Here is a 20226-nt window from a genome sequence, read left to right as displayed (position 1 = left end):
AGCCTACGGGAAGGACTCTCCCTGGACACTTCATTAGGTACACCTGCAAAATAAAATCACTGCCTCTTTGTTCTGGTGTCTAGACATTAAAAAAAAAAAAAAAAAAAAAAGAGGATGAGCCCCTCCCTTGCTGAGGCCTGTGGAAGCTGCACTAAATACAAGAAACCCTTTGTTTCAAGAATTTGGACTCTACGCAGCTTTTCCTCGCTTTCCTCTCACTGCACCCAAATAAAGATGATTAAATGTCGGGTTCCCCAAATAGAAAGGCCGGGAGTTTAATCCGTGTGTTATTAAAGCATATGAGATGTAGGGAGCTTATGAGTTCATTATTTAAGGTCACTTGGGGACGAGTTTAGGGGTGACAAGACAAAACTTTGAAGAGGAATTCTAACATGGCGCTACACTGCCCTCTAGCGGACACAATAATAGCAAATACGTTGTAAACAGTGGGTGAAAATGCCATAAAGAATGCACACGTACATTTTTAATTAAAATGGCTTATCTTTTTTATATTTATGTAAAAATGTCTGTGTGTACTGGCTATTCAATGATGAAATTATTAGTTTGATCTCTCATAGGCAGAAGTAGAGCAAAGATATTAGCTTGTTTTAAGTTGTTTTGTGTACAAAATGTAAAAAAAAAATGTAAATATTAAGATTAGAAAACTACAAATGTCTAAGTGTTCTATAGAATATAAAATGTTCACTGCACTCATGAGGTTTTTTTTTTAGTTTTTTTAGGAAAAAAAAATATTCTGAATAATAATATTCACTGTCTGGTGTCTTCTCTTCAGTGCTGGATGGCGTTAACAGCCTTTGTCGTCCTTGCGTTAATAAAATCAGCTTTCCTGAAGCCACACTGTTTCAAAAAAAAAAAAAACACATAAATGTAAAAAAAAAAGCGACGCAAGAAAGGCAGTAATGATGCACAAGTTCATAAGCTGCATTTGGCGGCCTCTTGTGGTCGCTGATTGAAAAACAGGCAAGAATAAAAACAGAGCAAAGATATCTTGTTTTAAGTTGTTTTGTGTACAAAACTTACAAAAAATGTAAATATTAAGGTTAGAAAACTATAAATGTCTTTAAGTGTTCTATAGAATATAAAATGTTCACTGCACTCATGTGTTTTTGTTTTTTTTTTTTAGTTGTTTTTTTAGGAAAAAAAATATTCTGAATAATAATATTCACTGTCTGGTGTCTTCTCTTCAATCCTGGATGGCGTTAACAGCCTTTGTCGTCCTTGTGTTAATAAAATCAGCTTTCCTGAAGCCACACTGTTTTAAAAAAAAAGCACATAAATGTAAAAAAGGTAGCAATGATGCACAAGTTCATAAGCTGCATTTGGCGGCCTCTTGTGGTCGCTGATTGAAAAACAGGCAAGAATAAAAACAGGCCTTGTCCATTTGCTTACCTTCTTGTAGGTCCCATGGAGGTCGCTGTGCCTCCACATGGTGTGCAAAAGAAAACACGCCGCTTGGCCCGCCCTGCTTGGTCCATAACTACGAAAAAAAAGATGATTTGTCACTCAAATAATCCATACAGTAACAGGAAGTGAGAAAGATAACAGCAACGCACCCGTTGTCCTTCTTGCTGATGTTGCAGATCTTAGGGAGGGCGCCCTGACTCAGTATCGCTCTGACGTTGTTGACGTTGGTCTGGCTCAGGTTGATGAGGATGTGACACAAGGACGCCGTCACATCCGAGGGAAGGTCTCGGCCCATGTCGTTATTGGGGAGCAGCTCCGCCACCTCCGGTAATACCTGCTTAACTTTGGCAGGACACCAACGCCAAAGAATGATACAGATGCGATACGGGAAGTTTAAATCCCAGCGAGAGATACTTACCAATGTCGGGGTGCAGCTGGGAGAAGCGAGAGAGGTTTTTGATGAGCGACACGGCCGTCCGCCTCACATCCTGCTCGCCCTCCTGCAGTACCTTTCTCACATGCAGGAGGCCATTTTCCTTTTGGACGATGGTGTGGGCGATGGCTTCAGTCATCTGCAAAAAATAAAAATAAAAATTTAGCTCATAAAAAATATTTTTCTTCAGTACTAAAACATGTGCAGTATATGGTTTGTCCACCAGAGGGTGACAAATCTCCCTTAATCAGTTTACTCTTTTTTTTTTTTTTACATTTGTAGATGACAGTGGCAAGAATTACCGGTCCGTTTCCGGCCGTGATGTTCTGCAGAGCCCCGATGGCCGCCTCCTGCGTGTAGTGACGCACGCTGCGGGCGATGAGCGACAAGTACATGCGGATGGTGATGGAGCTCCACAGCCATTCAATACCACGCGGGTTCGCTTTCTCCTCCAGCAGGAAGCACTGATGCTCAGCTTGCTGCGCACGAATAGTGGAATTTCACAGGAATGTTAACTGACTTTGAAGCATGTTTTAGCTTAAATTCCATATTCATGCAATTACAACAATAAGATCCGACATTACCTCTGTGGTTTTGGTGCTGCGTTGGGCAAAACAGCCCACAGTCTTGGCTTTGGGCTGCAAGTGTTGCTGTGATTGCAGGAGATGTTTGGCATACTTGTCAGGCAGCTCCGTCTCCATCTGATAGGACAAGTTGTGCAGGATACAGACGCAGTTTTCTGTGGACTGTGGAGACCAAATGAATAGATTAATATCAATAACCAAAAAAAAAAAAAGACTCCAGAGAAAACGGCGATTAGTTTCACCTTGTCATCCGTTTTGTAGTCGGATATGGTTCCTCGGATGTAGTAGACCAGCGAGTCAATGAGGTTCTCGCACTCCCTCATGCTTTTCCTTCCATCTGGACCAGAGGAACTCAGGTTTCTGGAAAAAGTAGATGAAAAATTTGTCAATTTATGATTATATTTTTGCCATTGCATTATTATTAAAATATATTCAATATTATTGTTGTATTTCATTATTTTTAACGGTTTATTTTTATTTATAACATTTTTTTTCCTATATATTATGATTTATTTTATTGTATGTCTATTATTTGGGAAGTGACTGGAAGCCAATTGTAATGTCTCCCTCTGGTGGTGTAATTGATAAACTGCAATGTTGTCGATCCCTTGACAAAAAAAAGTAAAAATTCACAATTTTTGGTAGAACACAAAAATTTAAAAATTCTCCAAATTCCATATTAACAATTCCATACCTGAGGCAGCCGGTAGCACTGTGGAAAACTTCGTCATCCGCCAGGAGTTCATCTTTTGGGTTCTCCCCTTCGGAAATACCAGAAGTTGGCACGAGGACGGACTGTGTGAGGACCGGCAAGGCTTCCCTGGTGAGGGTTTCCTTCAGGAGGTCGTGAGAAGACAAGTTCCACAGGAGCCCTGATCGTCAAAGATTAGAAATTAAGTTATTTTAAAAGATAAACAATCCAAAATGGCCACCCAAACAAACCCGCAAGGTGTCGTCTGGTCTCCGTGTCGCGGCTGCTCTTCAGGACTCGCAAAGCTGTAGCCACGCCGGCGTTGTCCTTGACCTCCATCTTGTTCTCGCTGCTCTGGTAGACGACGTTACGCAGAGCAGCGGCGCCGCCGCTTTGCACCTCCTCGTCGTCGTTGTGGAGGAGGTGCAGCAGCTTTTTGATGCCGCGCAGGTAATACACCTTAAAGATGACGCATGACGTTTAAAACATCAACAAGCGTTACGCATGCCGGGAACGTACCATTCTCCTGGCGTCGGCACTCTTCAAGCATTGGGACTGGATGTGAGCAGCGGCCCTGATCAGCGTGTCCTCGTTCTGCTGAGTCAGCAGATTGACAGCCCTCTCTAGCGTCATCTCTGGAGGCTTCCTGGGGGCGGGAACAATCTCAATCACAACAGAAGAAGACTAAAAAAATAATTAGATCTTACAGAGCGGCCGTGGCGTCCATCTCCACACCCAAGGGCGGATGCGTGTTCAGTCTTTGGAGCTTCTCCCGCCTCGCCAACCCATCACCGCCCTGCTCATGCACGCTCATCCTGCTCTGATGGAAAACCGAATCATTCCAGCCTGACTCCAACCCACGAAACGATGCATCCGACCAGAGACGGAAGCTCCCGTTGGAGGGCGTGGAAGCGTGACGCGGCGCCCACCGAGGGACCTCCGAGAGGGCGTAGCGTTGATGGGAGCGGCCCAGCAGGGAGCAGTTCCTGTGGGAGGCGCTGCGGCCCGGAAGGGTGCACGGCGTGGAAAAGTGGAGGCCATTGAAAACAAACTGGCGCTGTGGCGTTGCGGGACTCACGGGCGGGGACACCTCCACCCTCCTGGAAGGCCGCCGCACATGCTCAGTGCATGAAAGAGAGACGCTGTTGTAGCCACAGCCGTTTACCTGCACAAGCAAAACACACCTGTTTAAGTCCACAGTGCAATACAATACTAAATCAATACAATTTCAAAAGTTATAATGGGAATAAAATAATAATAATTATTCTAATAATTATTATTTATTGTAATTAATTATTATAATTATTTTAGAATTACAATAATTATTTTTATAATTATAATAATACATTTTTATAATTATTAGAATAATTATATCATAATTATAATAATTATTATACAATATATAATTATAATAAATAATTTTACAAAATTAATGTTTAAATGTTAAAATTAAATTAATTAATTTTAAGAAAATCCTTTAGAAGAAAGTTTAAATATTTGAGGGAAAAAAATGAGTACAGCGCAGAAAAAGTCATGCAGCAACAAATCCAGCAGAGGGTGCTGTCTCCCAAGTCAATTCACTCGACATTTTCCAGCAGGATTCCTGCATGTATTCAATACTGTATACTATATGCATGTAGTACTTTTAATGTATACAACTGAATTTAAAAAGTGTTTCATAACTGTCAGAGGCATATTATAGTTTTTTTTCTTACCATTTGTGAGGCATTGGAATTGGATCTACTGTAAAGTACAATATTGTCATTTAAAAACACAAAAAAGTACTGTAAATACGCAAAGAAATGAAGTAAAATAATACTAACCGTGGTACGAGACCAGCCTCCATCAGTGACGTCACAGCTTTTGGCGGTGCTCCGCTTCTGCAAGGGGACGCTGCCTGAAACGAGTGGAGGTGTTGAGTTTCACAGTGTAATCACCTGAACGCATCACCGACACTTCATGGGGGGTTTGTGGGACGTTGGCTAAACACACACACACACACACACAACATTGATGTACTAAGATGACACAATTTGAGTGACCTGAGTCCACTTTTCATTAAAGGTATAAGTGATAAATGTGTGTCAGGTTAATGTTTTGATAAAGTTAATTGTAGGCCGCCATGTTGCTTTTCGGGCTGAATGAACCCGTTGGACCAGCTAACTAAGCTAACTAAGCTAACTTACTATGTCACATACATGCGTGCAATTCCTCTCAAATTAGCCTCGCTTTTCAAGTCAATGAATGAAATTAAAGCCATTTATTTGTATTTGTTATCCTCCATTGTGACTCACGAAACAATGAGTACTGTATATATCGTTATGTTTACATGACATTAGCATAGTTTTAAAGGTATAACGTGCATAAAAGAGGCGGTCCTTACCAATAGATAGGCTTTTTCTTGCCTTCCGCGATAGTGTGAGTTGAACCTGCTGCTGTACCCTCAAGCTCCGGTCACTACTGGGAATTTTAGCCGAGGATCGGGGCCTAGGCTCGGCCGGCAGAGCCAAACTGGTGTCGGTGTCCAGCCGGTGGTAGTCGAGCGCCGATAAGGCCGATTTAAAGAATAAATCCTCCATTCTCGGCTCGGTGAGCTTCTTTTTTGTTTGTTTTTTTTTACGCCGACGCCATTCCTGCAAAGGAGTTTAGCCCTGTTTTGTTTCCCGAACGCTCATGACGTAATTATGGGCGGGGTCAAATGCACCTGTGGTGTCAGGTGACTTCACTGTGGGTTACTTCGTGGCTTTTTTTGTCCTTGTACACACACAAACCCAAAGGGGAATAATTTATATATTTATTTTATATATTTAAGAAATGTCTGATGGGAGATTACGTATTCATATTTTATTTATATATTTTCAGTCGATTATTTTATTCTCATATTATATTATATTTAATATTTATAATATGCAATTCTGCTATTATAAACATCTTTATTTATTTACCAGTCATACTTTTATATATCATTTATAATAATATAATATATTATAATATCATTATAATTATAAATATTATAAATTATATAATAAATTAATTATAAAATATTATAATTATAATATATGTTATATATTATATTATAATAATATATTATATGATAATATCATTTATATAATATGTTTTTATTATATTTGATATTTCTAATATGCGACACTGCCATTACAAAGATACCACACATTGTTATTTATTCATCTGTCATAAAGCATGTTTTATGTACTAATTTATTTATATATTTTATTATATTTCAATATTATTTATATTATTATTTTATATTTTTATTTTATTATTATTTTATATCATAATTTAATATTGTATTACATTTTTAAAATGCAATACTGTCATTATTTAAAAAAATACAGCTCATTTTTATTTATTTAACATTCATAAATGAGGAATTTCTATTCTATTTGTCCTAATCTATAGATTTCATCATACTTCCATTATAAGAAAATAATGCAGATTACTGATTTATTGAATATGATTTGGTCATTCTGGCAGTGTGCTGCATTATGTCTTCCCTGGAAGTAAAAAAAACATGTAAACCTAGGAGAGAGTACTTTGTATATGGTATTAAAAATGTACATCTCTATTGGCTCTCACCCACCAACCTGTTGTTAGGTTGCATTACCAGGAAAGCCCACCCAGTGTCATTGCCATCTAATCCAGTGACAAAGTGTCACATGTGTCAGCCATTAACAGTAACATAAGACGGGCAGGGCTGTGGAAATAGTTGCTTTTTTTTCAATGAGTAAAAAGCCATAAAAAAACCACTTGGCACACAAAGAAGACTCAAATGAATCATTAGTAAGAGTTCACCCCCATTTAATTCTTTTCCCTTGCCTCTCCAACACAGTATTTCCAGTTTAAAGTCAGTCACGTCGAGTTACAAATCACCACTCGGGTGCTTTAACATTCAAAGTTGTCCACCTTGACGGAAACCAGCACTTCAATGAAGGAATAAAAACTATGTTTCGTAGTCAAGCACGAATGGCGGTGCTTTGATTTGAGGGGTTCCAAAGCAGAAGGTCATTCATTTGTCACAACTGTATTACAAAACAGTCTGCAAATCTCCACAATACACACGTTCTTGTACACATTATGAACATTCATGTCCCGTTTGGCACGTTACGTTACGGAATAATAATAATCTCCTGAGACCCAGCAAAGCATATGCAAAATGCAAAAATATATAAGTATGTATGTTGAGTTCATTGGCCACTCTAAATTGTCCATAAGTATGAATGGTTGTTTGTGTATATGTGTCCTGTGATTGGCTGGCGACCAGTCCAGGGTTGTGCCCCGCCCCTCTCGCCTGAAGACAGCCGGGATAGGCTCCAGCGGGAATTAAATTCAAATGAAATCTCTTTGTGGGTCTCAGGAGGTTAAAGTGGAGTTCGGGTCATCAACGCCCAATCAGGAGCCGTTCTTTGTTCCCTGCCTTTCACTTTCAATATCGTCATGTCAATCATGTCCTTCACATGGCACTTTTACACTCGTATCCAAGTGGGGAGCGGGGGTTCTCCAGTTATTTGTACACAGTTAAAAAGATACAAAACAGTGTTCATTCAGGTTAAAAACGCAACTCGGAAGCGTTTAGCAGCTTCTTTTTGTAATATCGAAAGTCATTTTAGCAGAACGTTTTGAACCAAGCATCTTCTTCAAGACCTCCCGATAACTCGTTTTCTCACATGTGCAGCCCAAGAGACAGAAAACGTGAAAAAGTCCAAACGGAGGCCGTTGAAAAGGCCGCAAATAGTCGTATTGTTTTTTTTAAGCACAGACCTTGAAATAATGTGGGAACTGCAGGGACTCCATTGATGGACACTTTTGGCTAAACGTTGAAGAAGAAGCAGCATTGCTCACCTTGCTTGTTTCGTTTTAGCTGAGGTAGCGATTGACAGACAGACAGCAGGTAGAGCCTCGTGTCACCTTTCACCTGAACGCTTGGGGGCCCAAAGAGAAAGTCCTTTCAGTTCCTTTTCGATCTCTTTGAACTACAAACCAATATTCGGGTCACAATGCATGAAAAAAAAAATACAATACCAATTGCAAGAATAAGCTTGTATTAGGAAAAAAAATTATGTTACAAAAATAAAGTCCAAATTTAATTATTAATATTAAAAAAACTAAAATAAAGTCCAAATTTAATGATTAAATATTAAAAAACAAAATTAAAGTCCAAATTTACTTATTAAATATTAAAAAAACAAAAATAAAGTCCAAATTTAATTATTAAATATTTAAAAAAACAAAAATAAAGTCCAAATTTAATTATTAAAAAAACAAAAATAAAGTCAAAATGTAATTTTTAAGTATTAAAAAACAAAAATAAAGTCCAAATGTAATTATTAAATATTAAAAAAACAAAAATAAAGTCTAAATTTAATGATTAAATATTAAAAAAACAAAAATAAAGTCCAAATGTAATTATTAAATATTAAAAAAACAAAACTAAAGTCCACATTTAATTAATAAATATTAAAAAACAAAAATAAAGTCTACATTTAATGATTAAATATTAAAAAAACAAAAATAAAGTCCAAATTTAATTATTAAATATTAAAAAAAACAAAAATAAAGTCCAAATGTAATTATTAATTTTTTAAATTAATTTTACAAAATAAAGTCCACATTTTATTATTAAATATGTTTAGAAAATTAAGCTAAACAAAAAGTTTAATCTCTATGAAAGGACGTTTTTATTATTTTTATTTTAAGTGTTGCTACATTTTCTGGTAAAAAGTAGACATTATTACAACTTTATTTTGGGAATTAGAAATCAAATAATCAAGGTGTTGTTGTTTTTTGCAGAAATGTATACATTCGTTTACTCTTGTAACAGTGCAACTTTTTTTTTCTACTAAAGTTATTATTCTTTGCAATTCTGACTTTATTTAATACTTTGTGTGACCCCAATACTCATTGGTAGTTTACAATATAGATAAGTATAATTGATCACATTTGAATGAAACAAAAGACCACCTTCTATGCGGATGATGCCCCCCATGCACTAAAAGACATCCTTAGGTCAGCAGACAGTGTGTGTGTGTGTGTGTTGTGCTAGAAGAAAACAAACATTCATACAAAGTATCTGTAAGGCATGCCAGCAGAGTCCAAAGCTGCTCGTCATGGTGATAAAAACGGATGAGAGGGGCGCCAGCTTTGCCAACACCGGCGAGGCGAGGTGGGGGGGGGGGGTCTCCTCCACCGGCGAGTCTCGTTCACAAGAGTTCTGGCAATGGCTTTGGTCCGTCCAGCAGTTAAGACTATTTACAGATCCATGCGAGGCTGTACAAAAAAAAAAAAAAAAGGTTCAGTCTGGACCCCCGGTGGATGGTCCTATCTGCGGGAGGAGGCCAGGAGGCCGCCCGTGGAGGGCGTGGTGGTGGCCGTGGCGCTGTAGTGGGGGTAGTTGTCGTTGGCCGTCGGCGGGCTGGCCAGGATGGAGTTGCCGTTGGTGGGGGAGCAGCTCAGCTGGAGCCTCCGCAGGTACTCGGCGTGGACGGGCTTGTGGCTCTGCAGGACTTTGATGGCCTCGTCCACCGTGAACCATTCCCGCTTGCGGCCTGCGGGGGGAGACAAAGCAAACTTTTTTTAAAATGCCTGACAAACGAAACCGGTGGTTTGTTGACAATGTGTTGCATGTAGGCTAGACACACACGCTATATGTACACACACACACACACACACGTGTAGCACACCTATGTTCACCGAGTCTTCCCAGGCCTCCAACGTCTCTGTGACAGTCAACACGTAGACGTAGGTGCGATGCTTCCGATCCTGGTTTTGCTTTCGAGAAAAATAAGGAATATTAAAAAAAAAAAAAAAAAAAAAAACGAATCCGCCACTTTCACTTGACGCTTACCTCAAACACGCCGAGCAGACGTCCTAGCTTGCCCTTCACACCAGCCTGCCAGGGGCAGAAGTGGGAGTTGTTATCAAGTCGTACAAAAAAAAACAGCTGACCTGAGTTGATTTACTTCCGGGAAAAAAATCAAGACATGACAAATGTGCCCTTGGTCCGGGTCCCCATGAGCGGCGGGCGGACTTGCGCCAAATGCTCAGGCATCCCACGAGCAGCCAAGTTTAGACGCTCGTCCATCGTGACAGAGGAGACGAGTGTCCAGCGCCTGCAGACTGACACCTCACAGCCATTGCAAATATCTTCACCTCTCTGCTGCTGCTGTGCCGTTACCAACTTCAAATATGTGCGCTTTCGCCCCCCCCCCTCCCCAAGGACATGTGCAGTCTATTCGCCCCTGTATACAGTGCATGCTTGTACTGCATTTTCTAATACAGTAGATATTATTCTATTAGACATTAGACAATATTAGACAATAACTTTTTTTTTCTTGACAGCGTACTTCCTGCAGTGGGAAGAGGGTCATCGGTGTATTGTAATGGTGGCTGTACATACTTTTACACTGATGTTACCCAAAAAGAATAAATAAGCCATTTAAGATGTAAATGTAACTCCTGTTAGCTGCACGGTGGAGAGTGGTTAGCGCTCAGGCCTCACAGAACCAGAATCAGAGTTCAATTCCACCCTCGGCTATCTCTATGTGGAGTTTGCATGTTCTTCCCATGCATGCGTGGGTTTTCTCCGGGTACTCCGGTTTCCTCCCACATTCCAAAAACATGCTAGGTTAATTGGCGACTCCAAATTGTCCATAGGTATGAATGTGAGTGTGAATGGTTGTTTGTCTACATGTGCCCTGCGATTGGCTGGCCACCAGTCCAGGGAGTACCCCGCATCTCTAGCTCGAAGACAGCTGGGATAGGCTCCAGCACCAAACACGACCCTTGTGATGGATAAGCGGAAGAAAATGAATGAATGAATGAATTTTGCCCATCGACCAAAATCCTGAACACGATCCTGTCTATCGTCTCGTCTCGTGGGTTGGCTGTCCCATGACACTCGTACTATTAAGTGGATTGAACATGGCCTAAACATATTATGGCCTAAACACCCTGGAAGTGGGGGCGGTGATCGAGTGGTTAGCACGCAGACCTTACAGCTAGGACACCAGGGTTCAATTCCACCCTCTGCCATCTCTGTGTGGAGTTTGCATGTCCGGTTTCCTCCCACATTCCAAAAACATGCTAGGTTAATTGGCGACTCCAAAATTGTCCATAGGTATGAATGTGAGTGTGAATGGTTGTTTGTCTATATGTGCCCTGTGATTGGCTGGCTGGCCACCAGTCCAGGGTGTACCCCGCATCTCTCGCTCGAAGACAGCTGGGATAGGCTCCAGCACATACCCCCCCACCCTCGTGAGGATAAGCGGTACAAAATGAATGAATGAATGAATATAACTGTTCATGTGTGTCACAGTAAATACGTTCCCAAGGGGACCTTAGCGGTGGGCGGACAGGACAGGAAGTGACATCAGTGGTTCAAAGTTGAGTTTTGGCTTGTCTCGGGTTATGGGCGTATTTTACCACAAAACAAATCACTTATTTATTTATTCATTTTTGAAAAACCAGGAGCCGTTGAGGGCGCAATGTTCGAACTGGAACATACAGGTAGCAACGGACATTTTTTAACAAGAACAAACAGTCTATGAAATCTGGTTTTTCCTCATCTTATTCTGCACCTTTCTGATCTATTTACCTCCTCAAAGACCTCCCGCACCGCCGCTCCACAGGGCTCCTCCTCAGGCTCCATCCCTCCTCCGGGAACGATCCACTGATCCGGATGCCGGCTGCTGCTGACCAGCAAGACCTGTGCAAATAAAATAAAAAGGTTAATATTTTTAACAATATTTTTATTTTTTAACACAACAGAAACAATCATTGAGAGACTACCTTGTGGTAGCCATATTTATTATTATTCGTACATCAGGAGTCTCAAACATGCGGCCCGTGGGCCAAATGTGGCCCGCAGGACACTAGTTTGAGGCCCCCGCCTTGATATGAAAGTTTAATGTTAGTGCGGCCCGCGCAAGTTTGATATGGATGCTGTATGGTATCATGTACCCAGAAAAAATTATTACGTTTGATTCATGTTCATGTTAAAGGTTAAATAACTGTTAATAGTTATCCTCCCTATCCGTGTGGAAGTGGTAAGTTTTTGGCTATTTAAGTTTAAAGGAAATAACTTGAAGGCTACCGTTTAGGTCGCTAGCTCTCTAGTTTGCGAGTTAGCATGTGTCTCAAGACCCTGCAGTTGCGCTATATGTTGTAAATAAAAAGAGTATAAATGTGACTATAGTCGTGTTTTGTCATGTCTGCAGGGCTCTAATAATGCTTTGTTAATTTTATTCTGAAAAAAAATAATTTGTCTACCCACCAACTATATGTGGTTTCTTAAGTTTTTATTATTTGCCGTTTTATTATTATTATTATATTTATTTATTACTGATTGATTTTCTTTATTCTTGATTTGTTTATTCATTTTTCATCTTATTTTGTGTAGAAAAATAAAAATTAAGATATTTGAGAACAGTGGAATGTTTTATCAGAGCTTTTATTGTAGAAAATCAGAACCAAAGCACTGAAAAAATTTGTATATTTTTCTGTTTTTAATAAATGCGGTTTTTTTTTGAAAACCTGATGCCGCCCAGCCTTGCCCAGACCCTAGCTCCAGTGGCCTCCAGGTAAATTTGAGTTTGAGACCCCTGTTGTACAAACACATTGTTGAACAACAATGCATGTAAAATGCATTCAACTGGAGCACCCCCCCCCCTTCTCCCACTCCATGGCGACCACCTCACGGTGGCTTGAATTACACTACAGCTGCAATGTGCACCGATACGCGGGGATCACATGTGCCCACGTCTGCCGTTTCTGGAAGCATCCGCAACATGGGCAAAACACAACACAGCTGCTGTAAACATTAGCAAAGTTTTGACGCAAGGCGCTATATAAAAATTCATATGGACTAAAAGGTCTAAAATAGCCCAAAGGACAGGCGAGCGACTTTTGCGCCCATTCTGCTGTCAAATCCTTCCAAAATGTCTCCCGTAAGGCAGACACACATGTGATCAGGTCACATGTAAGCTCCTCGCTTGCTCCTTTAATGGGATTGAAAGTGCAAACAGGAGTCAAACTGACTGGCGCTTGCCTTCGGACACGTGCAAGCAACGGCAAAAAAAAAAAAAAGTAAACTAAGTGTACTCGTATTAGGCCCAAATGTAACAGCGGGGTGTTTATGCAGTTCAACAGGTGGCCTGTACAGTATTATTGACGCCCACCGTGCAAACAGGGTCTTCTCACTAGAATGTGGAACAAGGACAGGAAGAGCAGATATTAAAACAGTATATTATATGTAGTATACAAATATTATTACATGTATTTTTATTGCAGGCTTTAATACGTAATCCCTCTTTTGTCACAGTTAGTTGTTTCCAGAACCGTCTGTGATAAGTGAAGTCAAATTCCTTGTTTAAAATGTCATATTTTTGTAGTTGGAACAAAGAAAGCCTGTTTACAATCCTCTAAATATGTTTTTTAACATTATTAGAGCCTTCTAGACATGCAATAACAGCCCTATAGTCACCTTTACACTACCATAACCCAATATAGTAGAATTAATACGAGAAAATAACACATATAAGACATAGAAAATCTATTTATGGCCTTCTAAATACATTTTTTAACATTATTAGAGCCTTGTCAACATTAAATAACAGCCCTATAGTCACCTTTAGACTAGTATTACCCAATATAGTAGACTTCATACGAGAAAATAACACATATAAGACATAGAAAATCTATTTACGGCCTTCTAAATACATTTTTTTTAACATTATTAACAGGAGTCAAACTGACTGGCGCTTGCCTTCGGACACGTGCAAGCAACGGCAAAAAAAAAAAAAAAGTCAACTAAGTGTACTCGTATTAGGCCCAAAGGTAACAGCGGGGTGTTTATGCTGTTCAACAGGTGGCCTGTACAATATTATTGACGCCCACCGTGCAAACAGGGTCTTCTCACTAGAATGTGGTACAATGTAACCTGCATGGGAAAAAAGAAAGGAATAGCTTTCTTTATTTGCCTATCGGTCACCTGATCAAAGAATTCATTCATTCTTTGTGTTTGGGGCGTGGTTGCAAAGCCCTCGCTGTCCTGTCGAGGCTTGTGTTGGTACAAAAACAAAAAGCGGCGTCTGCGGGGGAGGACAAAACAACACACTTGTGCTGCGTGGTTGCCAGGCCACACGGGAACAACAGAAGTTTACTTTTCATGAATACAGGAATGTAGCGCGCTAAATCTACATACTACGACGTGTGTATAATTAGGCGCTGGACGCTGCTAAACATTGCTGAGATGCACATTTGATGGACGCCTATTAAATGTGACACTTCCTGTAATGACAACAAGGGAAGGGGATGCAGTTGACAAGCAACCTAACCTTCGTTATGTAATAACACCAAACGACTTATTCGGTTTCAATGAAATAAACATAGATTTACCACCAATAGATCCAGATAGGGGATAAAGGATGATTAAATAGTTAAAAATAAACATTATATATATATTTTTTGTTGAATCATCATCATTGTAAAGTATTATAATAGTAAATATCATTCATATTAACACTTTATTTGTTATTTTATTATGTCCATAATAATAATTGAGTAAGATTATTTTAAAAAAAATTTTTTTAACTAGTTTGATTTGTTTAATATTAGGACGACCATACTGCACTAAAAACATAATGATAATGATAATAATAGGAACAGACTTACTTTTAATTGAATAAAAAATGTGTATATATTATATATTAATATTATATATATATATAATATATTATATTCCAACAACAACATAAAAGGAACAGATTTATTTTTTAAATTTAATTAAAAATATTTCTGAACTTTTTTAGTTCATTTCACATTCATACCTATGGACTATTTGGAGTCGCCAATTAACCTAGCATGTTTTTGGAATGTGGGAGGAAACCAGAATACCCGGAGAAAACTCCACACAGAGATGGCCGAGGGTGGAATTGAACCGTTGTCTCCTAGCTGTGAGATCTGCGCGCTAACCACGCGTGCTAACCACTCGTCCGCCGTGCAGCCCGGTCAAATCACAAAAAAACATAAAAAAAAAAACAGCAGAGAAATACAAAAATGTAATTTCCCCTCAAAATTGTAACTTTATTTTGTTGTGCTAATATAATATATAATTTAATATAAAAATAACTATTTTTTATATTTAATTCAAAATGTCATAATTTACCTCACAATTACACATTTTTATTTAATATTATATATATATGTGTTATATGTGTTATATATATATATACGTTTTGTTTAATAATATTATTAAGACGTCTATTATTATTATTTCTGCCTGTGAATTATTTTCCTGTTAATTTATCGCAAATGTTGTTGCTAGTAATGTCTGGTAAATGGTAATAAAAAGCACTCAAATATGTTTTTTTTCGATATTAAATCCATCAAATAACGAGTGAGCTCGCAGCAAAGCAGAAATGAGGCAACCTGTCTCAGACGCCTGCACGACAACCAAAACAAAATATCTCACGCCGTCATGATAGGTAGGTCAGAGGCCGAGTGACAGTTAGAACTCCTGAGCACAGAAACCCGAGTTTATATTTGGAAAGAGGGCCAAGTGAGAAGGAAAGAACGAAACCCCAGAAGCCCTGCAAGTGTTTCCCGGTGATATTTGACTGCCGGGCAATTCACAGCAGTCCCTCGTGGGGGTGCTTATCGGGGGCGACTTACTGTAAATCGCCTCCATGGGAGGAGGTGACGAAACCTTGGACAAAATGTCACACACACATCAAACAAAACATGGCAAGCAAATGCTTCTCTGGGGAGGTGAGAAAAATGTTTAAAATAGAAAAGTATCCCATTGGGCATGTCAAAATGTTCCACATAAAACTATGACCCGTGTTCTTACTGGACAATGGCGGACAGACGACAATAAATCCCAGTTGTTATACAATTAAGTGGACTCTCCGCTCATCACACAGCGACTGGCTAACTCTGCAGGACATAAAGACCTGTTTCAAATTCTGTTTGCAAATGCAATTAATCCCTTATTAATGAAATACGTGATTACGCCTTCAATTCAGGGATAACATGGAGGACATAAACACCTCATCCAACCCAATGTGGAGCTCCTAAATGTCACCCTGGATGGAATTTAAATAGAAGCACTTGAATTATTAAGCAAGAATCCACAACTAATGTCCCGGTGTTGACCATTCTCGTAGCTTAACTGACAAATACATGTTATGATGGCGTCACCGCAAGAGCTGCTAAACATTGCTGAGATGCACATTTGATGGACGCCTATTAAATGTGACACTTCCTGTAATGACAACAAGGGAAGGGGATGCAGTTGACAAGCAACCTAACCTTTGTTATGTAATAACACCAAACGACTTATTCGGTTTCAATGAAATAAACATAGATTTACCACCAATAGATCCAGATAGGGGATAAAGGATGATTAAATAGTTAAAAATAAATGTATTGTTTTTGTTGAATCATCATCATTGTAAAGTATTATAATAGTAAATATTATTCATATTAACACTTTTTGTTATTTTATTATGTCCATAATAATAATTGAGTAAGATTATTTTAAAAGAATATTTAAAACTAGTTTGATTTGTCGTGTTTAATATTAGGACTACTATACTGCACTAAAAACATAATGATAATAATAATAATAATAATAATAATAATAGGAACAGACTTATTTTTAATTGAATAAAAATTAGTAATATCCCAACAACAACATAAAAGGATCAGATTTATTTTTTTTATTTAATTAAATTTAATACGCCTTCAATTCAGGGATATTCTGGAGGACATAAACACCTCATCCAACCCAATGAGGAGCTCCTAAATGTCACCCTGGATGGAATTTAAATAGAAGCACTTGCATTATTAAGCAAGAATCCACAACTAATGTTAACTGACAAATACAGGTTATGATGGCATCACTGGGGTCACCGCACAAGAGTCGACGCGGTTCTTCTCGCAACCACAATGGCCTCTCATGTGTCTTGGAAGTGATTGTGTGGGTTTAGAGGGGGTGCAATGCTGTGTAGCAAAGTCCAACGGTCTTAACGCCCTGGTTGGGTTGGAAAAGAAGCTCTTTGTTAAAAAGAGATAGATCACAGCCGAGACCTTCAGACTGCTTCAAAGCAATGTCACCTCTGCCATTACATGAGCAGAGCCATAAAATTCAGACATTTCAGACAAGCAGTAGTATTCACACACCGGGGGGGCCCTGAAGTACTCAGAGTATGTACATCTTAGTGACATAACATCTGTGTGCAAAACCCGAGCAGGTGTTCTGCAATGGTATGCAAGAGTGGCGAAAAATAGCACAGGATGGTGACAGTGACCATGTTTATCCCAAAAGGAAAATGTCATCCTCTTTAAGACGTCAACACGCTTCCTATGGCGGTATTCCTACACGGTGGATGTACACGGGAAAAAGCAAACAACCACAAAGCGGTAATTCTAGTTAGTCTTCACTTTTTGTCCCCGAGGCAGCTGGATCGGAAAACTCAAAAGGAAGATGATCGATGGGGGGGCGGAATTTGTGGCAGAACCACATTACATGTCATTTTGTTTTCGTGTCTTTCGGCTTTTCCCATCAGGGGGTCACCACTGCAAGTCATTTGGATTAGTTTTTACGTAGGATGATATTTCTGACACAAGCTTTCCATTTATCCAGGCCTGAGCATCTCCAATGGCTGGGTCTTGGGGTCCTGGCTGGGAATCAAACTTGTACCATGACACCCCCCAAGGCTCATAAGTCATAATTATTAACATGTACACAGGATGAGCAACACTGCCAAAATTAGGCCTGTATCTGATATGAGTGGGTGGACATATTGATGTGAAAACTATAGTCTTATAGCTTTATGTTGTGTACGCGTACAAATCGTGTTGAAAACACAACAATGTCCGTTATATAAAAAAAAAAAAACAACGCATGCCTGTCAGCTCATGTTCATTATTTACATGCTGCGGCCCCTTTAAATACTCATTCGCATAGACGCTATGCACCAAACTGGCGGGTGAAGATGCAGTCAAAACTTCAATGTCCACTACATGCGACATAATCAGGGTATTATGCGTGAAAAGACGAATATATTCGATGAAACATTGACGTTATGCCTCAACGAGTGTATGAGAAAACCCGGTGCAATAAAGCAGCCTCGCCCCCTTTTGTATCGGCTATAAGCTAGCAAGAGGCTATACGGAAATGCATGCGTCAACATTCAAAATAAAAGCTTCACTTGAATGCGAGGCGTTGTGTCACTCGGACAGAAATAGAGCGAGTGTGTTATTTTGAAACGTAAAACCGGTAGTAGAGCGTTGCTAACGAGAGACCCCAACGATGACGCCGTTTTTTTGTTTTTTGCTAGTGACTCCTCAAACTAGCCCAAACTGGATGGTCCAATCACAAAAAGCGTCATGATAAAACAATGAGAAACACATAGAAAATATAAATACGCCCTTATTGCATTTAGTGAGAATAACACCAAACGTCTGCATTTTGAAAGCCGAATGGTCATTTTTAAGTCACGACCCCCAGTTTGCGTATAAATGGGCATACAAAGTAGTCCGTGTGTGTACCTCCTCTTCGCGCTCGTTCTTGAAGCACAAACACGCCGCTCGCTTCTTGAAACCGTCGCCATCGTATGTCCTCGTCTGGTTGGGTTTCAGCTTCATCCTGGACGAACCGGCACAATTAAAAAAAAAAAACAATGCAAAGAAAATGGTTGAATTGAGCGTGCGGTTAGCAACGCAGCAGCCGCACCACCGCTGCTGTCTAAATCCGTAGGAGAAGGTCCGAGGTGGTTTTTATGTGTTCCTCGTTTGATTCGATGTCAAACAGATAAAGTCAAAGCTCCAGCGGTTGTTTTAAGTTCTCCGGTAGGCAGTGAATGGAGAGCCCCGGGAAGGGATTTTATGTAGACGGCCCTCCTCTGGGTCCATTTGCGCATGGCCGCTGACTCAGTACGGAGGAAAAAGCCGAGTGGAGTTTGACATATGCAAGCCACGCCCCTACAAAGAAAAAGAGAGTCTATTGGATGGAGTATTTTCGAGTAGGCGGGGTTTCACTCCTGATTGGACGCATCATGCAAACTGTAATGTTGGTGCAAAATGCCCGCAAAAAGATAACAACTGAGGACAATCATTATTCTAATTTTATCATGCAAAATGTTAAACAAAATGATACTTTATTCTCATTAAAACACACGGACAGGTGTAATAAACGATAATTTCGTAACTACGAGTATTAATTCAATATAATAACGAATACAAACACAAGTTATCCCCATCAAAGTGTGACTAAGTGGACGGAGCAGCTTGAAAAAAAAAAGAAAACCAACTTTAAGAAAACTTCCGTTATGAGTCCTGACATCACTGCCTCTTTGATCAATGTGGAAAAACACTGATTCATTTCCCAAACCAAATGTGCCGTTTTATAAATTATAATAAAAAAATTAAAACATTAAAAAAAAAAAGTATTACATTTTGTAAAAAGGCTACAAAATTATATATTTTTATATTATATGTATAATATTATACATTTGATATATGTGTTTTTATTAGTAACCTTGTTGCTGTATTTCAATCGTTTTTGTGATTAATTTTATTTTACATTAAAAAAAAAGGAGATGAGGGGCCTCAAACAGCCTCCCAGGCCGCACTTTGAACACCCCTGTTGTATAATATCCAATACTAAAGTATATTAGTATCTTATGTACCAAAACTAACATGTATTTGTCAATCAAACATGCAATTTTTATGCATTTTACAACCCTAAAAATGTACACAAATGCTACATATTGACATTTAATGAAGCCGCTGATGTGATCAGTTGCTTAAATAAACAGAGCAAAGGTGCTGACGGACTAACGAGAGCGTTGACATGATATTGATGAAATCACAGAAATCACATGCGTCGGTGTCACAAGTCGACATCACTCCTGACTGCTCCCGTTGACTAAACACACTCAACACCGAATGCGACAACACACATGTCGCGTCACTCCCTTGTTGAGGTCGCCGTCAAGCTGAAGGTATGCGATGGCGACTGATGTGTCACATCGTTTCCTCGGTAAACCTCGGTTGACCTTTCACCTGTAGGC

General features: G+C 39.4%; 2 protein-coding genes across 3 annotated transcripts; both read right to left on the bottom strand.

Moving 5' to 3' along the window:
• Positions 1-193: 193 nt before the first annotated feature.
• Positions 194-5843, bottom strand: pkp2 (plakophilin 2). Of its 2 annotated transcripts, XM_058078279.2 has the most exons (14): positions 5517-5843; positions 4957-5030; positions 3841-4298; positions 3653-3779; positions 3385-3592; positions 3137-3314; positions 2685-2802; positions 2443-2604; positions 2161-2337; positions 1844-1997; positions 1575-1767; positions 1411-1498; positions 1188-1273; positions 194-858 (listed from the first exon to the last, which is right to left on the bottom strand). In XM_058078279.2, exons 1-13 carry the CDS (start codon positions 5710-5712, stop codon positions 1205-1207), a joined length of 2202 nt encoding a protein of 733 aa, XP_057934262.2. In that variant the 5' UTR covers positions 5713-5843; the 3' UTR covers positions 194-858; positions 1188-1204. The 2 variants fall into 2 exon arrangements, with proteins under 2 accessions (XP_057934262.2, XP_057934260.2); XM_058078277.2 differs by lacking the exon at positions 194-858 and having other exon boundaries at positions 897-1273.
• Positions 5844-6935: 1092 nt separating this feature from the next.
• On the bottom strand, positions 6936-19114 carry nudt4b (nudix (nucleoside diphosphate linked moiety X)-type motif 4b). Its single transcript, XM_058078292.2, has 5 exons — positions 18704-19114; positions 11745-11855; positions 9996-10040; positions 9832-9919; positions 6936-9696 (listed from the first exon to the last, which is right to left on the bottom strand). The coding sequence occupies exons 1-5, from the start codon at positions 18797-18799 to the stop codon at positions 9470-9472; spliced, it is 567 nt and encodes a 188-aa protein (XP_057934275.1). The 5' UTR covers positions 18800-19114; the 3' UTR covers positions 6936-9469.
• Between the last annotated feature and the right edge of the window lie 1112 nt (positions 19115-20226).

This window comes from Doryrhamphus excisus, linkage group LG2, assembly GCF_037039965.1.
Source record: "Doryrhamphus excisus strain RoL-2023G ecotype Guam linkage group LG2, RoL_Dexc_Guam_v1.1, whole genome shotgun sequence".
Taxonomy (NCBI): Eukaryota; Metazoa; Chordata; class Actinopteri; order Syngnathiformes; family Syngnathidae; genus Doryrhamphus; species Doryrhamphus excisus.
The sequence above is the reverse complement of the archived record's forward strand: the minus strand, read 5'-3'. Positions and strand labels throughout refer to the sequence as shown.